The sequence below is a fragment of the Maylandia zebra genome, linkage group LG12 (assembly GCF_041146795.1).
Source record: "Maylandia zebra isolate NMK-2024a linkage group LG12, Mzebra_GT3a, whole genome shotgun sequence".
In the NCBI taxonomy this organism is placed as follows: domain Eukaryota; kingdom Metazoa; phylum Chordata; class Actinopteri; order Cichliformes; family Cichlidae; genus Maylandia; species Maylandia zebra.
Genome location: NC_135178.1, coordinates 33,872,909 through 33,890,442, shown reverse-complemented (window position 1 = coordinate 33,890,442; position 17,534 = coordinate 33,872,909). Strand labels below are relative to the sequence as shown.

Below are 17,534 nucleotides of genomic sequence, written 5' to 3'. Positions count from 1 at the left end.
AGGTGCCTCCGTGACTGATAAAAAAATAATGAGTAAACTGCCCAAATAAGCCGCATGTCTGTGCTTCACCACAGTTTTTCTTTAGCACAAACTCAGTGAAATTGAATTCTGTTTTATTATATAGCACCAAATCAAAGCAACCGTTGCCTCAAGAGAGTTTAGATTATAAGGTAAACACAGTACAATAATTCAGAGAAATTCCCTAGATTGAAACAATCCACTTTGAGCAAACACTTGGCGACAGTGGGAAGGAAAATCTCCCTTTTTACAGGAAGAAACTGCCTGCAGAACAAGGCTCAGGGAGGGTCAGCCATGTGCAGCGACTGGTTGGGTGGTGGGGGCTCTCACATTTTAATGAAGATTGTGCACGAGACGCAGGGGACTGCAGACATGAGGACAGTCACAACCATGCCTGGTGTCCATATGACCAGGAAGGGTTGTGCATTAATCATCAGATGATTAAGGGGACAAATTAGTTTAGAAATTATAATCAACATCTGACTATGTGGGTTTTTTCTCTGCAAGTCAGATCTGATCAAACCACAGGTTTACTCTTTAATAAAGCTGATTGTTCAGACTCTAAATGAAACGCTATCAGTGATACCCACTTTTCTTAACCTTAACTTTGAATCCTACTTATTTGGTAATAGTTAATAAAGCAAATCACGTTGCTGAAAACACTTCATTTAAGAAATTTCAAAACTAATTTAAGTGTTTATGCAATAGAACTCTGATGGATCCAATGCCAAATAATTAGCTAATTGTATCCAATTACACAGAATATTAACTATAACGTAACAAAAGCAGTTTTCTCCTTTGTGGAGCTCCCATTAGTGGCATCAGGCCTGTTCTTTCTGAGGAAAACCAGACTAGCTGACCATCCAGTCCCGCCCACGTGCCCACGTACACCATGGAATCCTGGGAAAGAGGCAAATCATCATGAGACAATGTGGATGTTCTTCCATCCTTCGTCAACAACAAGCCTTCTATCATACAAACAAAATGTGTGTGTGTGTGTGTGTGTGTGTGTGTGTGTGTGTGTGTGTGTGTGTGTGTGTGTGTGTGTGTGTGTGTGTGTGTGTTGGGCAGAAAAATGAAAGTGTTCTGAATGAGGTCAACGCACCAAAGAAATGTTGCCGTCCTCTCCTGTCCTCGCTTACAGAAAATGTCAGACTGTTCCAGGAGCTACTGAGTGAAATGGTTATTTCTTTATTATATGGGTCTATATGAAGGCAAACAGTGCATTGTAAAAATATATAAGAGATTCATACACCTGGAAGAAAAGTGGGGATGAAAAGTTTTTTATTGTAATTTTATTTGTATGACTTTTTTTCTCTTTTTTGCACATTTATGTCTGCTGTACTTGTGTCTGAGGAATGAAAGAAAGAAGTTGGAAAAAATTAAATGTTGGATGCAAAATGTTACTACAAAGGTTCAGGTCCAGCTCCTCTCTACTACAAGCTACTACGAGATGTTACATTGGGAACAAAGCCTCATATCAGTTTTGTCTCTACAGCTTTTCTCTTAAAAGGTTTTCTATTTGGTTAAAATTGTGTCAACTTGAACCCAACCAAAAACCCTGGCCCTGAACCGACATGGACTGATGGTGACCTGGTTCACTTCCTCCTGCAGTTCCTTTGAAATTCCTTGAGAAAATTGTTACTGATGTCATCCCTCTTGGTTGGACAGTCATTAAGGAGGTGTTGAAATGTGCATCACAGCAGATTTTTCGTGTGGGTCTGATGAAATACGGGCAATCACTTATTATTACTTATTTTGTTTTGCTTCTCTGCTTGCGTGGTTTATTACCTTCTCTCCTTTCTGTCTTCCCCCATGTGACCCAAAAATCAATCTCAGTGCACTGTCATCAAGGATATCTCATTTCTAGGAAGCAAGAAAGAGGAACTAGGAGTGAAGATGCACAGACTTATCCTTCACAGAAGTCTACTTACTAAGACTTAGTCTTTTACTAAGAAATTACAACACAACAGGAACACATGATACATAAGAATACATAAGAATGATGCGTCACCTTCTGAATACAGTTAAAGATAAAACGTTTAAATGTTTAATTGACATTTCTTAAAGGTGATCGCTACAAAAGCATGGCTACTTAACTTAATTATACTTGTTGCTTCAGTTCCTCTCTCCTTGTGTCTCCGCATAAGGTAAGTAGGTAAAGAAAGAACTCGAGGTTGTAGAAACTGAGAAATGTAATGGGTCTCATTATATACCTCTGCATCATGCATTCTGAAGTGCATTCCAGCTCATCCTCACCACATTTCATGTTATTCCTTTTGTTGTTCTCTTTTTTGATAGTAAGTGCTTTGGATCACCATCATTCACCGTGTCAGGCCATGACACGTCACAGGAAAAGTGATAGCGACCTCTGCTGGTTCAGAGTAAACCTTTGACCAAATGAGCTGATGCTGTAGAGCTCAGGGTAGCGAAAGGGCTTGGAGCACCAACCTGGATTTAGTTGATCTTATGTTTCTGGGATTTTTCCCGCTTTAGATCTTGCGAGACTGACAGGTGGACACTTCCCTCGGATACTTTGAGGCAAATCTGTGCAGGATGACTGGTCTCTATGGCTACAAGGTTGTTTCATTGTTCATGGTGTTTTTAAGGTGTGTGCACTGATATCAAGTACAAAATCACCTCTTAACACACCTGTGTACACCCACCCACACAATCATAAAGGACATATTAAAGACATTGCAGCCGACTCACCGTGAGAAACTATTTTGTTTCACAACACGTGTTTGAGTGGAGACTTTTCAAACAATCAACCCTGATAGGACGTCCTGAGCAGGTTATTGCTTCAGATTTTTAAAGCTTTGTTTCAGCTTTAGGCCATTTCAACCATGAAAGTGTAGAGGTGGAAGAACTGTAAAGTTGATTTTTGCACTTGAACAACGTTTTTTAATGCTGTGAAGTCTGGATTATTTATTAATTATGTAGAATTTTATGTGATTCAGTCATGGCCAGTTCATCAACAACCACTAATTAAGCTAACATGCATGCATGCCTTTGGACTGTGGGAGGAAGTCAAAGTACCTAAAGGAGGCACAGGGGAAAATACCACAGAAACTCACTTCTTTCACACTGGGTTCATTTTTCAGCCCTGGAGGCACCCTTGTGGTTTGAAGTTACCTCTTTAATTCCAGCCCACACAGGTGATTCTCAAGAAATCATGTAAGGGGTTTACTTTTCAAATATTCCTCTGAAATGAGAGAGACATACATTTTTTTCCTCTTTCATTCTGAGATGAGTGGGAAAATTATATGACAAAGGAAACCAGAGGGGATGACTTCAAATGATTTAGGAGGAACTAGACAACAAATGAATCCTCAGGTGCATAGGACTTCTGTCTCCTCCTGGGGTCAAACAGAAGATCTCTAGCATGTTAGGCAAATGTGTAAACCGCCCCACTAATCTACTGAATGAGTAAGATTTGATTTCTCCTTTTTCCTAAATAAAAAATAATTTTGTGCAATTTATATATATTTTTAGTCTGTAAATAAGGCTGTGTGTACATGGTATCTTTGCCTCTGCACATTTAATCAGAGAATCTTTCCCAACCAGGTCATTTTCATCAGTGACCTGATCACTTTTGCACATATGTGGAAACCAACATATCAATGAAACATGTGACTCTTTCTCTCTTGTATGTGGCCAGATACATATTGTGTGTTAGTACTATGCCTTTTTACTATGCCTACTTTATAACTGACATGTCCTGTAAGGTAGATTTCTGATCCAGGTGATGTGTAACAGCCTCTTTAGGCACAAATCTTACTTCATATGTTGGTGCTACAGCTCCACCTGCCGAATCCAACAGGTAAAACAATAAAGTGGATTATTAGTATGGGTTAATTTTTATTCAAAATGTGCCAAATATAAAGGCGTAATAATTCAGATTTAAAATAAGAACTGAGAAGGCTTGATCCAGGATCACGCACATCAGATTGGTAGGTTTGATCGAAATCTCCCTCGCTAATTATCACTAAATAACAAACTAATAAAATATCAGACTTGCTAATCAAGAGCAGACAGTTACTTCCGATTACAAGTAGAGAATAATAAAACAGTTCACCCTTAGCAGAGTTATGAAAATGGAAACTGTCCAAAGAAGCCAAAATCGATTTTTGTACCAGAGCGTAAACATGTTTTTTTTGGGGGGGAAAGAGACTGGAATTCATTGTATCAAGTTATCATCGATCAAAAACTAAGCTAACATGCATGCCTTCGGAATGTGGGAGGTAAAGAAACCAGAGACAGCACAGAGGAAACATGCCAACTCTACACGGCGGTAATTTTTGGTCCTGGAAGCTCTGCAAGCAGGCGAACCTTATGGTTTGATGTTACCTTTTTAATTTCAGGCCACACAGATGATTCTGAGGAAATTGAGCAACATGGTGTAGGTTTACGTTTCAAATATTCCTCTTGAAATGATAACAACAGAAAAGTATACATCTGATCTTTCCGGCTGCCCAGTTTTCCAGCCACATAACTGACTACAGATAAATATATGAACTGCTCTATTTATAAGTGTTTAATACTTTGTTGCCCTGTTCAGAAGTCATCTTTTTTTGTAAAACAACCCTTTAGCAGTCGGTTATCCACATTACACTAACATCTGCATGGAGCAAGGCATTGCTGGAACTGTTCCTGGCTTTTTGATGCCGTAAAGTTGTGTCTTTAGTACTTTTATAATCTTACTGATCAGTCAAGTACTTTTAGCAAACCACATTTAACTACACGTACATACAATGCATACAATACATATTCATTTTTATTTATTTACACCTTAAGCACTTTACAGCTCACATCCGTGGAAAATTTAGCACCAGATACTAGTAAAACTAACATGCATCTTTCTGACTCTGGGACGAAGCCATCAGGAGGGACGTGGAAAACATGTCAACACCAGATAAAGGCTGTTTTTGGCACTTCCAGATTGGGTTGGATGGTTTATAGTTACCTTTTGAAATCCAGCCTACACACATGATTCTAATAAAATCTTTGAACATGGTGTGGATTTCAGCACATTTTAATATTAGAGCACATTTTAATATCATTTCAATATTTCCCAGAAAGCTTCAGTTTGTCAACCATATCACTTACTTCAAACATCACTTTGATGGACCATATAGACCAGGGAAGGGCAACTCCAGGCCTCGAGGGCAGGTGTCCTGCAGGTTTTAGATGTGTCCTTGATCCAGCACAGCGAGTTGCCCACCCCTGATATAGGCCCTACATTTTTTCTACATTAAAAAAAAACTGTTCTGGGCATTCAGCCAGAGACGTGTAGCGGTTGATAGGCAACAGTTTAGTTTGGTTGTGACGCACTTTGACGTCACAACCAAGGGATATTATATCTCTCTACCTCTATCTTGCTATATATATATATATATATATATATATATATATATATATAGATATAGGTGTACATATATATAAATATACATCACTTGTAGGGCAATTGTTCAACAACATTACACCTGAGAAGTGGGATGAGTTTCTGTCAGGTTGCCCAGACGACGTCACCACAGAACAGCTCTCTAATTTTGTAGGAAACATGGTGGACCTGTGCTCGCAGTCGACAGCTGCAGATCTGAGGTCTTCCCAGGGCACCCCTGCACTCGACGTCTCCTCTGTCACTGCCACTGCTGGCAGAAAAACAGTCAAGCCAAGGCAGACGGCTCTTGAAATTGCATGTGGATGTTGGTTCAAGAATAAACTCAAAAACCTGTGGATGTGCTGCAGGCAACAGTCAAGTCCTGCCAGCCCCGTAGATGCAGTTGACCGTGCCACAGGATAGCCAATCAGTGTACCAACTTGGGAATTTCCTAAGGATTACGCCGTACACCTAGACATTTTGATGGTGTCATTTTACAGGCCAAAGAAAAAGCAGTGCTCCTCCCTGGTGAAACTTTCAAGGTACAAATGTTTGACAAACTCTGGCCTGAAGTAGAGTCTAAAGAAATGAAAATCACTGAAGACAATATCGAAAATGTATAAACAGATATAATTACAATAATCCATAATTATGTGGATATGCATATTATACAGTTTTTATTGAAATATAAGTCCTCCAGAAAGGCAGGAAAATCCCTGTAACTTACTTTAAAATGAAATATGTTCCCTAAAACGGTAGACAGAGCTACAGACCCAATGGCACCCTTAGCCAGTTAGCTAGCAGCTATGACCAGCACTACTTATACTCCCGAACGCTATCGTCTACACTGTATACCCAACTTACTGTTTTTGTTGTATCAGTCTGCGTCTCCCAATTAATTTCTGTTTCTCCTGCACCGCTTAGATGGCAAAAATGCGCGTGCTCTTTGCGAGCTCGTTCTAGCTCGTAACCAGCATCAAGGGTGATCATTGGTTAATGGTAGTCATGTGACTGATGCAAACCAGATCCTTATGTTCAGCAAAACTTTGATTAATAGTTAAATATTAATAATAATTAATAAATCCTGTGCTGTCATGTAACCGGCTCTCCGAACACACATGAGAACAAACTGATTTCAAGGGGAAAAAAAAAAAAAAAAAAAAGAAAGCTCAAATTTTAAAAAGTTTTTTTTTTTTTTTTTTAAATGCATTACCTCCTTAAGTCATTGTATGACAAGATGGATGGTGTCATAATATTTTAGTATACTTTTGAACTGAGGAGAATAAAGAGTATTTTACTTACCAATGTTGTGTACTAAGCACAAATTAATTTAAAAAAGTTTCAATTTGAGTTTCAATTTAAAATTTGCCAAAATGTTTGAGCAAATGTTGTATTAGGTCATAATTGTAAGGTTAAGGATATAAAGAAGCACATTTAATGAGTTACAGTGAAAGGAATTGCCTGTAATATAAACAGAACTTTGGATTTTTCTATTGATGGAAAAATTCTGTTAATGATAAAAAAAATATATACTGTGAATAAATGGAATTTTCTGTTTTATAGCTGAAGGTAATGTCCATAAATAGTACAGAGTATACTGTAAATGTACAGAATTTTCCATTTTATCATTTATGGAAAAGTCTGTTAACTTCCTTAAACTGAACAAACAAACAATAAGAAAAATCATTCAAACTTCTGGGGTGTGTGAGCTGTTTTAGCAACACTTTGGTTCACTATTGCATGATGTAGAAGGCCTTGATTTTATTTAAGTTTTTGTTGAAATTCAAGCAATTCAAGTCTTTAAAAGTGTAAAAAGTGAGTTCAAGCGTGAATCAAAGTAAAATAAAATTTCAGGTCAAAAAAGAAAACAACCAAAACCTCTATAGTTCCTGGGCTAAAACAAGTTATCACTGAAATTATGTTCACTGCTCTCTTGGCAAACACACTGTGCTGCTGCACTTCTGATATATTAATGAGACAATACTCTATTTTTGGGAGGCTAATGGATAGAAAAGGTGAAAAGAAGAGAAGTAACAAAGGAAGACCGGCCAACAAGGACACAGTGGCTTCTTGTTTAGACATAAACTTTACTTTATATGATGCTATTGCTCCACCTGCCATAGCCAGCCAGCAGGTACCATCAGAGAGATTAATTTAATTTGAAAGTGGTTTTCCAAATAAGGTTGATACAGTCCAACCTTGATACAAACGCAAAAAACAAAAACCCAAGCAACATTTTGTATTTAAAATATAATAAATGCATAATAAGGACAATGACAAATTAAAAACAAAGAAATTTATTTTAGTATCACAAAAAATTTTTGCAAGCTTTCCCTAAACAGTTACATAAAATATATAAAATCATTTATTTTTCACTTCACCATTTATTCACAAAAGAACCTGAAAGACTTTCTCGTGCATTTTAAAAAAGAAAAAAAAAAAGAAAAGAAAAAAAACCCACACAACAAAAACAAACAAACACAAAACAGGAAAATAGGATGGTAAACTTTTAAATATATTCACGCTGTCAGTCATAAACAACTGTTCGAATCTGCAGTTAAAACTTGGTTTTTGGGTATACATTTTAGAGGGCATGGCTGGGGGGGGGGGGGGGGGGGGGGGGGGGGGGGAGCAGCAGCATTTTCATCTTTGATTTGCAAGTCAAAATAGTTTTACAACAGGTGTTGCTTGATGTCAGAGGTGTAGATTAATATAATATCAACTGGAGTGAGAATCTGCAGTATTAGAGCAAATATTTTGTATATTGGGGCAACATTCACCAGACATCCCACAGCTCAGCCGCTTGCTAAATGTAACAGAATATGACATGCAAACCCAAAGTTCACACATTTAAAGGCGATTTTACCAACATACCCCCGTTTTGCCTTTTCAAAAATGAGCTGCATATCCTTGGATAATTTATAACAGTTTAGTTCATAGTACTCACAGCATAGAAAAACAAATATGCATATATAAAAAAAAAAAAATTCCTTGTCAAAGAGGAGAAGAGTTAAGTGGATATTGATCTAAAACTAAATGGATAAGCCTTCAAGTCATTCCATTGTGGCTATGAAGAATTAAGCAGCAGATAACTCGAACCCTAGACATATTAAAGTAAAACTACGTGCATGGAAAACCCTACAGTGTTGATGCTGAAAACACAAAAATGATCCAGCATCTATGAAAATGCAATGTGCGCAAATTGCGGTTCAGGTGATTTGCATGAAACCCAAGCTGCAGCTCCAACTAAATGAAACCTGTTGTTAGCAATACACGTATGAATCAAACGTGCAACATTCACACTTCAGGTTTCACCCCTTTAAAGTGCTCAAAGTTTCCCGGGGGGGGGGGGGGGGGGGGGGGGGGGGAAACTGTGCTGCAAAAATAAAACAACACACGTACACAGAGCAGAACAAGGAAGGAAGAAGGCAATAGCTTGTGGTAAGTTTAAAGAATCTCGTGGTTAAAGTCAGGCAACCAGACCAAAACTATAGTCTATAATAATGGCTTTAACTTATTAAATGATAGTAACAAAATTGCAAAACAATTCTTTTTAGCGGTTAAATGTAAGCCATGAAGACTTTAACATGCATTTTGAACCTGACAACCAGTTTTTGCTCTTAGTGCGTCATCCCTCATCTTTAATATAAAGCTTTTTTTAAAACATCAAACACAAAGATTTGTAATAATGCTACAATGAAAATCAACTGGATCTACTTTCTTTCCCACTACTGTCCGTTCTTGACCATTTCATGGCTTGAACAACAAGATGTTATGTTAATCAAGTTATCAACAGCAAGCTGATCATGTAGAGCCTTTGGCACAGGGGAGGCAGATAAAAGTGCATTGATAGTTTGTAAAACTAAGGAATAAAACAAGAAGAGATACCTGGGCAGTTATTAGAAGCTGAAGTGTTATGTTCACGATTAAAAGTCCACCTTCTTCTAGCTTCTCAGTTGTCTTTATCCAGTTTCCGCAGTTTTGTATTTAAAAAGGAGCTCTTTGCTTTGAAGCTCATTGGCTAGTTATAAGCTGTTTAATCCAACACCGCCTCAAATAGTGATGTTTATTGCACATCTGGATCAGTCTTTAAATAGCAGCCGGAAAAGCTGTTGCTTTGTGTGATTAAGGAGAATTTTTTTTTACGTGACATGACACCAATTTTTATAAAAGACTTTGCAGGACAAGATGTCACTCAGTTATTTGCGGTAGGTGAGGAGGAAGATAATGACACCAGTCAGAAGCACCATCATCATCACCACAGATGTTAGGAGTAAGGCACGACACACCGGGTGTCTCGTCAGTCTGAACACAGTGCCGCGTGAATGACCGTGACCTTCTGCGTTCCCACTGGGAATGCCCACGTCCAGAGAGCGGTGGATGGATCTCAGAGACGTTAGCGACTGCCGAGGCCACCGACGTTGTCCGTCAGTAGACCTTAAAAACAAAAATTAAATAAATTCAAACTAAATGTTTTATGCATTTATTTAAATAATTTAGTTCTGCGCAGTTACCAGTGCAAAAATATTTAGAAAAAAAAATACACAATCCATCTATACACACACCTTTTGCTGATTAATAACTGATATATTGCTCCGACCCAATTTCACAGCTCTACTATCACCAGTAAAATACATTTCAGATAAACAGCGCGACTTGTTGATTTCACTCCAAAACAACATTAAGATTAATATGAGTATTAAAATATTCCTGCTATTCAGTTTTTCCTTTGCAATACTGGGGAAATCTAGTAAGAAAATAGTTGAACTTTCAAAGAACCACTTGGACAAAAAGGCAAGAAGAAGGCTTTCACCCTCACTGACCTTTTGACCTCCAGCTTCCCTTTGCTGCGGAGGAAACGGATGCTGTAGACTCTCTGCATAGCAGCTGGAAGGTAAGACAAAACATCTGAGTCTGTGGCCAGTTTTGGCAGGCCGAGGGAAGGCAAGGGTGTAAAGCTGCGGCACAGCGGACACTGAATGGCGTTGGGCTCGGCCGACTTGACGTTCATGCGAGCCAGGCACTCCAGACAGAACGTATGCTTGCACTGCAGCATCTTGGGGCAGCGGAAGACATTGTTGAATTGACTGAAGCAGATGGCACACTCCAAGTCTGGACAGTTTTCCTCAGAGCACTGAGTTGGGAGGGGAATGGGATGGAGGTCTGTGGAGGGGATGATCACAGAGATCTGATATGAAGACGGGGTGCCAAACGCAGAGTAGGGATTTGCTGTGAAACCAGGATCTGGGGTAGAGACTGAAGCTAGATCAGACTGAGACCTGGCTCCAACACTGAAGTCTGGATTTGAAGCTGGAAGCGGGAATGTAGAACTTGGCGATCGGACCAGGGTTTGGGGACCTTCTTGGTCTGATGAGGCCTCGTGTGGAGGAATGTTGTGGCCTGAAACTGTAGCAGAACTATTATCTGGGTGGATGACTGGAGAAGACTGATCGCACGATGGCGCTAAAGCCAATTCGTGGGGTGAACTTCGAGATGCTGCGGCACCACTCAAATGAGAATCAAGATATTCATTTCCGTAGGGATTCATGTCTCATGTGCTGACGCGCTGACAAGCTGACAACACAGGAACAACAAAGCTGCAACGAGATGAAGCTTGAGCCTTCAGCAGTAACCAGGGACGAGACGCATCAGTTATGGATTAACAGACTGGACAGAGGGATGCTGCTGCTCCCTAATCTTCAGATCATCACACCCTTTCCACACTCTAAAAAGGAAACACACTGTCAATAACCAAAACTACCACTATTAAATCTTATTGCCTCAATTGAATCTAAACACCGACATTAGCATTTCCCCTGTGTGAACCATTAAAATAAAGTTATTCCCAGTTTGATGCCAATGTTCCCTGCCCTACACTAATATCTTTTTAATATAATTTATAATAGAAATAACATTTGGACATTTTCTTCAGTGTGGTTCTACCAGCAGAGCAACAGCCAAGGTCAAAGTCAGATACCTGTAATATCGACTGGATATTTTGTAACATAGCAACCAGAGTGTCTCAGCTGACAAGATACTCCAGATTCCGAAGCACTCACAGCTGGAGTTTTTCAGCATGGTCAAAAAAATGTTTTTGTGTTAATGCACTCTTAGAAAAACCTCTTTAAATTTTTTTTTTTTTTTTTAAGGGACAGGGATAGCTCAGTAGGTAGAGTGGTGGCCCCATGATCAGAAGGTCAGGGGTTCAAATCCACTGAACGGCTACCCTGAGGTACCGTCCCTACACACTGCTCCCCGGGCGCCCAGTGGCTGCCCACTGCTTCACTGAGTGAATGGGTTAAATGCAGAGAGGAATTTCCCCACGGGGATCAATAAAGTACACATCATTATTATTATTATTATTATTATTATTATTATTATTATTATACTGAAAGACCAACTGTGACCCAAGAAGCGAGGTTAACACAATATTTATGTAAACACAGGTATCGAGGGGCATAAATGTGTACTGGATACTATTGTTTAAATACTGCAATCTGAAGAGGCAGAAGTAGCTTACGCATCATATTTATGGCTGTTGTGGGCACTTAACAATTTTGCTCACCTATATCAGTGCTGCTGCTGGTGAAGCAGACACAAGAGTGCTTCTCCTTAAAACATCAGATCTGCATAAAACTATATTCAACTATTTTAAAACTACCAATTTCCAAGGGCCTGTGCATAAAAAAATACGCCACTTTCTTAGAAACTACAGAAAAGGACAAACTGACAGTTTGCGAATTCAAAATGCAACAAAAAGCACCAAAAAGCACAAAAGCTTTTCACTGAAGCCATTCCAGCTTTGCAGGCAAAGCACACTTCTACATTCACATTCATGCTGTCTCAAACACAAAGTCCACATACACTTCTCTACCAAACTTTTGACCACACGTTTGATCTTTAAGACCTCAGTCTGAAATTGATTGATAGGTAATTTCAACATGTGAACAATATACAAGTACATTTAGAAAAGAAATAAGAGAGAAAAAAATATACTATACAAATTACATACAAAAAAACCATTCTGATTAATTTACATGTTGAAAGGGAGTGGGAAGAAGTATACACTTATTTAATCCCACCCCTGTCCCATAAATTATCAGTGAATATTTAGTCAGCTTCCTTACTGATATAATTTGTAATAAAAATAGTGAACAGATTTCTGATATACTATAATATCACATCATGAATTTTTTGTTTGCTTGTTTGTTTTTAAATAGAGACATTCACTTAATTTAAATATTTTCCTTTTCTTTATAGATCGAGAAGATCATATTTTTATAACTCTTTTTGAACAGTTTTATGTTTGGACATTGCTTTAATTCCATATTCAGACTGTTCCATAGTTTCACTCCATGAACAGAAACACAAAAGCCTTTTCTTGTAGTACGTACCTTCATTGTTTTGAAGTTACAAAAACCCCTTAAATTATAACTTCCTTCTTTCAAAAAAAACATACTCTGAATATTACCTGGCAGTTCTTTATTTTTTGCTTTGAATAGAATTTGTGCTGTTTGGAATTTCACTATATCGTCAATTTTCAATATTTCAGACTGCAAAAATAGTGAGTTTGTATGTTCCCTATAACCTGCATTGTGGATGATTCGAATTGCTTTTTTTTGAAGAGTAAAAAGTGAATGTAATGTGGTTTTATAGTTGTTGCCCCAGACCTCTGCACAATAGCTTAAGTATGGTGAAACCAGTGAACAGTAGAGAATATGAAGTGATGTTCTGTCGAATACCTGTTTTGCCTTGTTTAGTACTGCAATGCTTCGTGATACTTTGGAATGAATATATCTTACGTGAGCTCTCCAGTTAAGTTTTTCATCTATTATTACCCCCAGAAATTTATTTTCACTGACTCTTTCAATATCAACACCATTTATTTGAATCTTTGCATTTGTATTTAAACTACTATTTCCAAATAACATAAGTTTAGATTTATTCAAATTTAATGATAATTTGTTTTTATCAAGCCAGAACTTCACTTTACTTATTTCATTAGTCATATCCTCCAATAAATTCTGCAGATCATCACCAGAGCAAAAAATGTTTGTATCGTCAGCAAAGAGAACCATTTTTAATACTTTGGACACTTTACAGATGTCGTTAATGTACAAGTTGAAGAATTTTGGACCCAAAACTGACCCTTGGGGTACACCACAAGCAATGTCCATACATAAGGAGCAACCACCATTTATTTTCACAAACTGCTTTCTGTCACTTAAATAACTCCGGACCCAATCTAAAACTACCCCTCTGACACCATAACGTTCCAGTTTTCTTATTAATATATCATGATCTATAGTGTCAAATGCCTTTGTCAAGTCTATGAATAACCCAGCCACATATTGCTTTTTGTCTATGGAATTTGTGATGTATTCTATTGAATCTAATAGTGCCAATGATGTTGATCTGCTTGATCTGAATCCGTACTGACTCTCAGTGAGTAGTTTATGTTTATCTATAAATTTTTCCAGTCTGTTTTTAAACAGTTTTTCAAGAACTTTTGAGAATTGAGGTAGTAAAGACACAGGCCTGTAGTTTGTGAAATGGTGTTTGTTTCCAGATTTGTATAGAGGTATAACTTTTGCTATTTTCATTCTGTCTGGAAATCGACCAGTTTGAAATGATAAATTACAGATGTAAATGGTTTTATAATAGCCTCAATGACTCTTTTAACCACTATCATATCAATATCATTACAATCCAAAGATTTGTGATTTTTACATTTTTTGACAATTTCAAGAACTTCATTTTCATCAACGGCTGTGAGAAACATAGAATATGGATTTCTGTCAATCAGTGTATCGGGTTTTTCCTGTGCTTTCCCAGGATGAGTGATTGTTCTTGCTAAATTTGGTCCAGCAGTTACAAAGAATTCATTGAGACTATTTGCCACAACATCCATATTGTATTCTTCATGGTCATTACAAATGAAATACTTGGGATAGTTCTTTTGTCCAGTCCCACATTTTATAACACTGTTCAGGATTTCCCATAATCTTTTATTATTATTATTTCTATTTATATCTAATTGCTTCTTATAGTATTCCTTTTTACTAAATCTAAGTATATTAGTTAACCTATTTTTATATCTTTTGTATCTGATTTCAGCATCTTTAGTTCTCGTTCTTAAGAACTCTCTGTATAGAGCATTTTTCTTTATACATGCATTTTGCATGTATAAAGAAATTGACACAAATGACTTTAAAATATACATATAGGGTGCTCAAGACACCTGCAATAGTTTTTAATTTTCAAAACTAAGGATTTCTAGCAGTCGACATTAAAAAACAAAGAAAGCGCTTACCGGTACCACCTCCTGTGGTTCTCTCACATCAGCTCTGTATTAAACTGGCAACATGTTTCCACTGGTTTGCATAGCTTTACGTAAAACTGAATTACAGTCTGTGTTTTAATAAACAACATGGTGCTAGAGCCACGTTCCACAGAGTATCCAACTGCACAGGAATTTGCATTGTCCGGTTTATTTACAAAAGGCAAATGTCATGCAAAATAACACCGGCCTGCTCGCTGTGACAGTCTAAAGCACACTGAGCAGGAATCACCTCAGATGCTTTAACGTGTAACTGAACTCCAAAAACTTTTACATGAGTCATCCTCTATGAGGTTAGTATTTTTTCGTATTTACATAAAGACTGGCATTTCCTGAAAGAATGGACACAAATATGAATGAGTCACAAAAGCCAGTCTGTGTGGCGTTTTTAAAATTACCCCCATAAGGAGTTCATCAATATGGATACATATAAATAATGTTGCGGCATTTCAGATGTTTTCTTATATTGCAGTAGGCCAAGTTTTCAAGATGGAAACGATGATCCACAACAAGGTGTTAGGTGAAGAGTTAAGTGGCAGAGGTGGGACCAAGTCATTGTTTTGCAAGTCTCAAGTAAGTCTCAAGTCTTTATCCTCAAGTCTCAAGTCAAGTCTCAAGTAATGTCAGGCAAGTCAGAGTCGAGTCTCAAGTCACTGGTGTAAAAGTCCGAGTCAAGTCACAAGTCTGAAATTTTGAATTTCAAGTCCTTTCGAGTCATTAAAAAAAAAACGAAAAAAAGCATGTTGCAGTTATGCTAAATGTAAATATTAGACCATGTAATTTTTAAATCTGTGTTTTTCTCAACACATGACAAAATAGTGAACTTGGAAAATATACACAAATTGTGAAATTGCACCTCTTTAAAATGCAGCTCAATTAAACCTAGCTCCAAGAATAATTTTCACCGACAGTTCTGAGATAAGCTGCATGTTATTCTTGGATGCGGTTGTAGGACCGGCTTTAAAATCGCATGACAAAAATATCATACACATTAAAAAAAACTGCATCACCAACGTAGCCTGGACAACATTTGCTAGTTAGATGAAGTCAGCTATCTCATCGTAGCATATTTATATGCATATTTATAAGCATACGGTTCTTGGAGTGAGTGCATACACTCATGAAGTTTAGTAACTTCCGGTCACTGCAACAAGCCCAGGTACAGTTTACCGCCGGATGGGTGCAGGACCTTGAAACGCACCGTGTAGAACGAAAGACCATCGTACGTATCATAAGTTTACCAGTCTCACAAATCGTCTTCATAAATACACATTCCTTAACCGTTTATTAATAGGACCTTTGAGCTCAACGATAATTAATTAGCAGTGGAAATAATTTCTGGTAGCATCACAGAAATGTAGCAGTGACAATAATATTGTATGCTGTAATCGTACTGGGCAATTAGTGATACAAAAAACCTGTTTTATCCTGTGAATAAAAGTATATGTTTTTGTTAATGTACCATAAAAACAGAAGCGAAACACAATATTGTGTCAGGACAATTCACTATTTATGCACAATAAATAAAGGAGCATAGCGCGACAATTTCTGTTCAGCGCCAGACTTGCTTGTAACCTATATCACCAATTATGTTATGAAAATGACGCATTAACTACAACAGCAGACTGACCTTTGTGTAAATGCTTGGAGCAGACTAACCTGTGAGCTGGAGTGTTCTGGGACGTTATATTTGGTCTTTGAATGGCTGCAATCCAGGCCATCCGTCACCTGTTTGTCACTTCAGAAACATGGCTGAACAATTTCTCTTAAACCTCGTAATCCGATAACAACCGATCTCTTTACCCGTCGGCTTCCCGTGGCTGTCATGCGACCGGCTATTGCAGTTAATAATACAACAGCTTCTTGACATTTTTGTGTTTCTTTTTATCGCTGTGTGACTGATTTTAATTGAAAGCCTGCGTGCGCTAGTACTTCTTGCCACGAGTTCCCAGAATCCTTTGCGGTTCTACCCGTGAATGACGTCACATTTTCAATCTCTATATAATATGCGTGTTAAATTTTATATTTGGGGTGAAATATCAAGTCTTTTCAAGTAAACCGGTTCAAGTCCAATTCAAGTCCCAAGTCATTGGTGTAAAAGTCCAAGTCAAGTCACAAGTCTTAGAACATTTTTTCAAGTCAAGTCTAAAGTCATAAAATTAATGACTCGAGTCTGACTCGAGTCCAAGTCATGTGACTCGAGTCCACACCTCTGTTAAGTGGGGCATAAAGTTAGCTCGGAAAACCAAAACAAAACTTGAATCTTCATCAACAACAAAATCAACACATTACACTCTTTAACCATAAAGAGGATAAAACGATGACACCATTTACTTCATGTAAAACGGCTGGAGTGGGAATTAAAAGACAGCAAAGATCAGAAACGATCAGTTCTTTCGTCACAACTTTACACAACACAAAGCCGAATTCGACTTAAACCTTTCTCGATGTGTAAAACCTCTACGACAAGTCGTTCTGCCCAGTGTATGCGCTGGTGTATAAACAACAAACGTAAAATTGTTTGATTTATGAGTGAGGTGTGGTGAGCGTGCAGAGAAAACTGCTCTTACCGCTCATAATCATCGCTATTTGCAGCCTTTTCTTGCCCCACGCTTCACCATTATGAGTCGGTGCCTCGGATAAAACGACCCTTCGGGTTTAACTGTAACTGCCAAAGTTGGTTTTGACTTCTGTCCAGCTCAACTTCTCGCTTTCGTATTTGAATGAAAGGCGGAAACGGCTTTAGTCAAATCACCCACTGGCCCAACACTCCGGCTAGGCTGTTTAAAAGCT

General features: G+C 38.0%; 1 protein-coding gene and 1 long non-coding RNA gene across 2 annotated transcripts; both read right to left on the bottom strand.

The window, feature by feature from the left end:
- Window positions 1-5,519: 5,519 nt before the first annotated feature.
- Window positions 5,520-6,365, bottom strand: LOC143421382 (uncharacterized). Its single transcript, XR_013101014.1, has 3 exons — window positions 6,266-6,365; window positions 5,753-5,872; window positions 5,520-5,669 (listed from the first exon to the last, which is right to left on the bottom strand). It is a non-coding gene; the product is annotated as an uncharacterized LOC143421382 (long non-coding RNA).
- Window positions 6,366-8,747: 2,382 nt separating this feature from the next.
- On the bottom strand, window positions 8,748-17,528 carry LOC101471688 (uncharacterized). The gene is made up of 3 exons (XM_004555768.4): window positions 17,312-17,528; window positions 10,225-11,126; window positions 8,748-9,838 (listed from the first exon to the last, which is right to left on the bottom strand). Exons 2-3 carry the CDS (start codon window positions 10,947-10,949, stop codon window positions 9,601-9,603), a joined length of 963 nt encoding a protein of 320 aa, XP_004555825.1. The 5' UTR covers window positions 10,950-11,126; window positions 17,312-17,528; the 3' UTR covers window positions 8,748-9,600.
- Between the last annotated feature and the right edge of the window lie 6 nt (window positions 17,529-17,534).

What these genes read in the sequence shown, in the direction of transcription:
- LOC101471688 (XM_004555768.4), bottom strand. Translation starts at nt 10,949, where the DNA reads ATGAATCCCTACGGAAATGAATATCTTGATTCTCATTTGAGTGGTGCC. An exon ending in GGGAAGCTGGAGGTCAAAAG is followed by an intron (nt 9,839 to 10,224) that starts GTCAGTGAGGGT and finishes TTTGTTTTTAAG; the next exon opens with GTCTACTGACGGACAACGTC.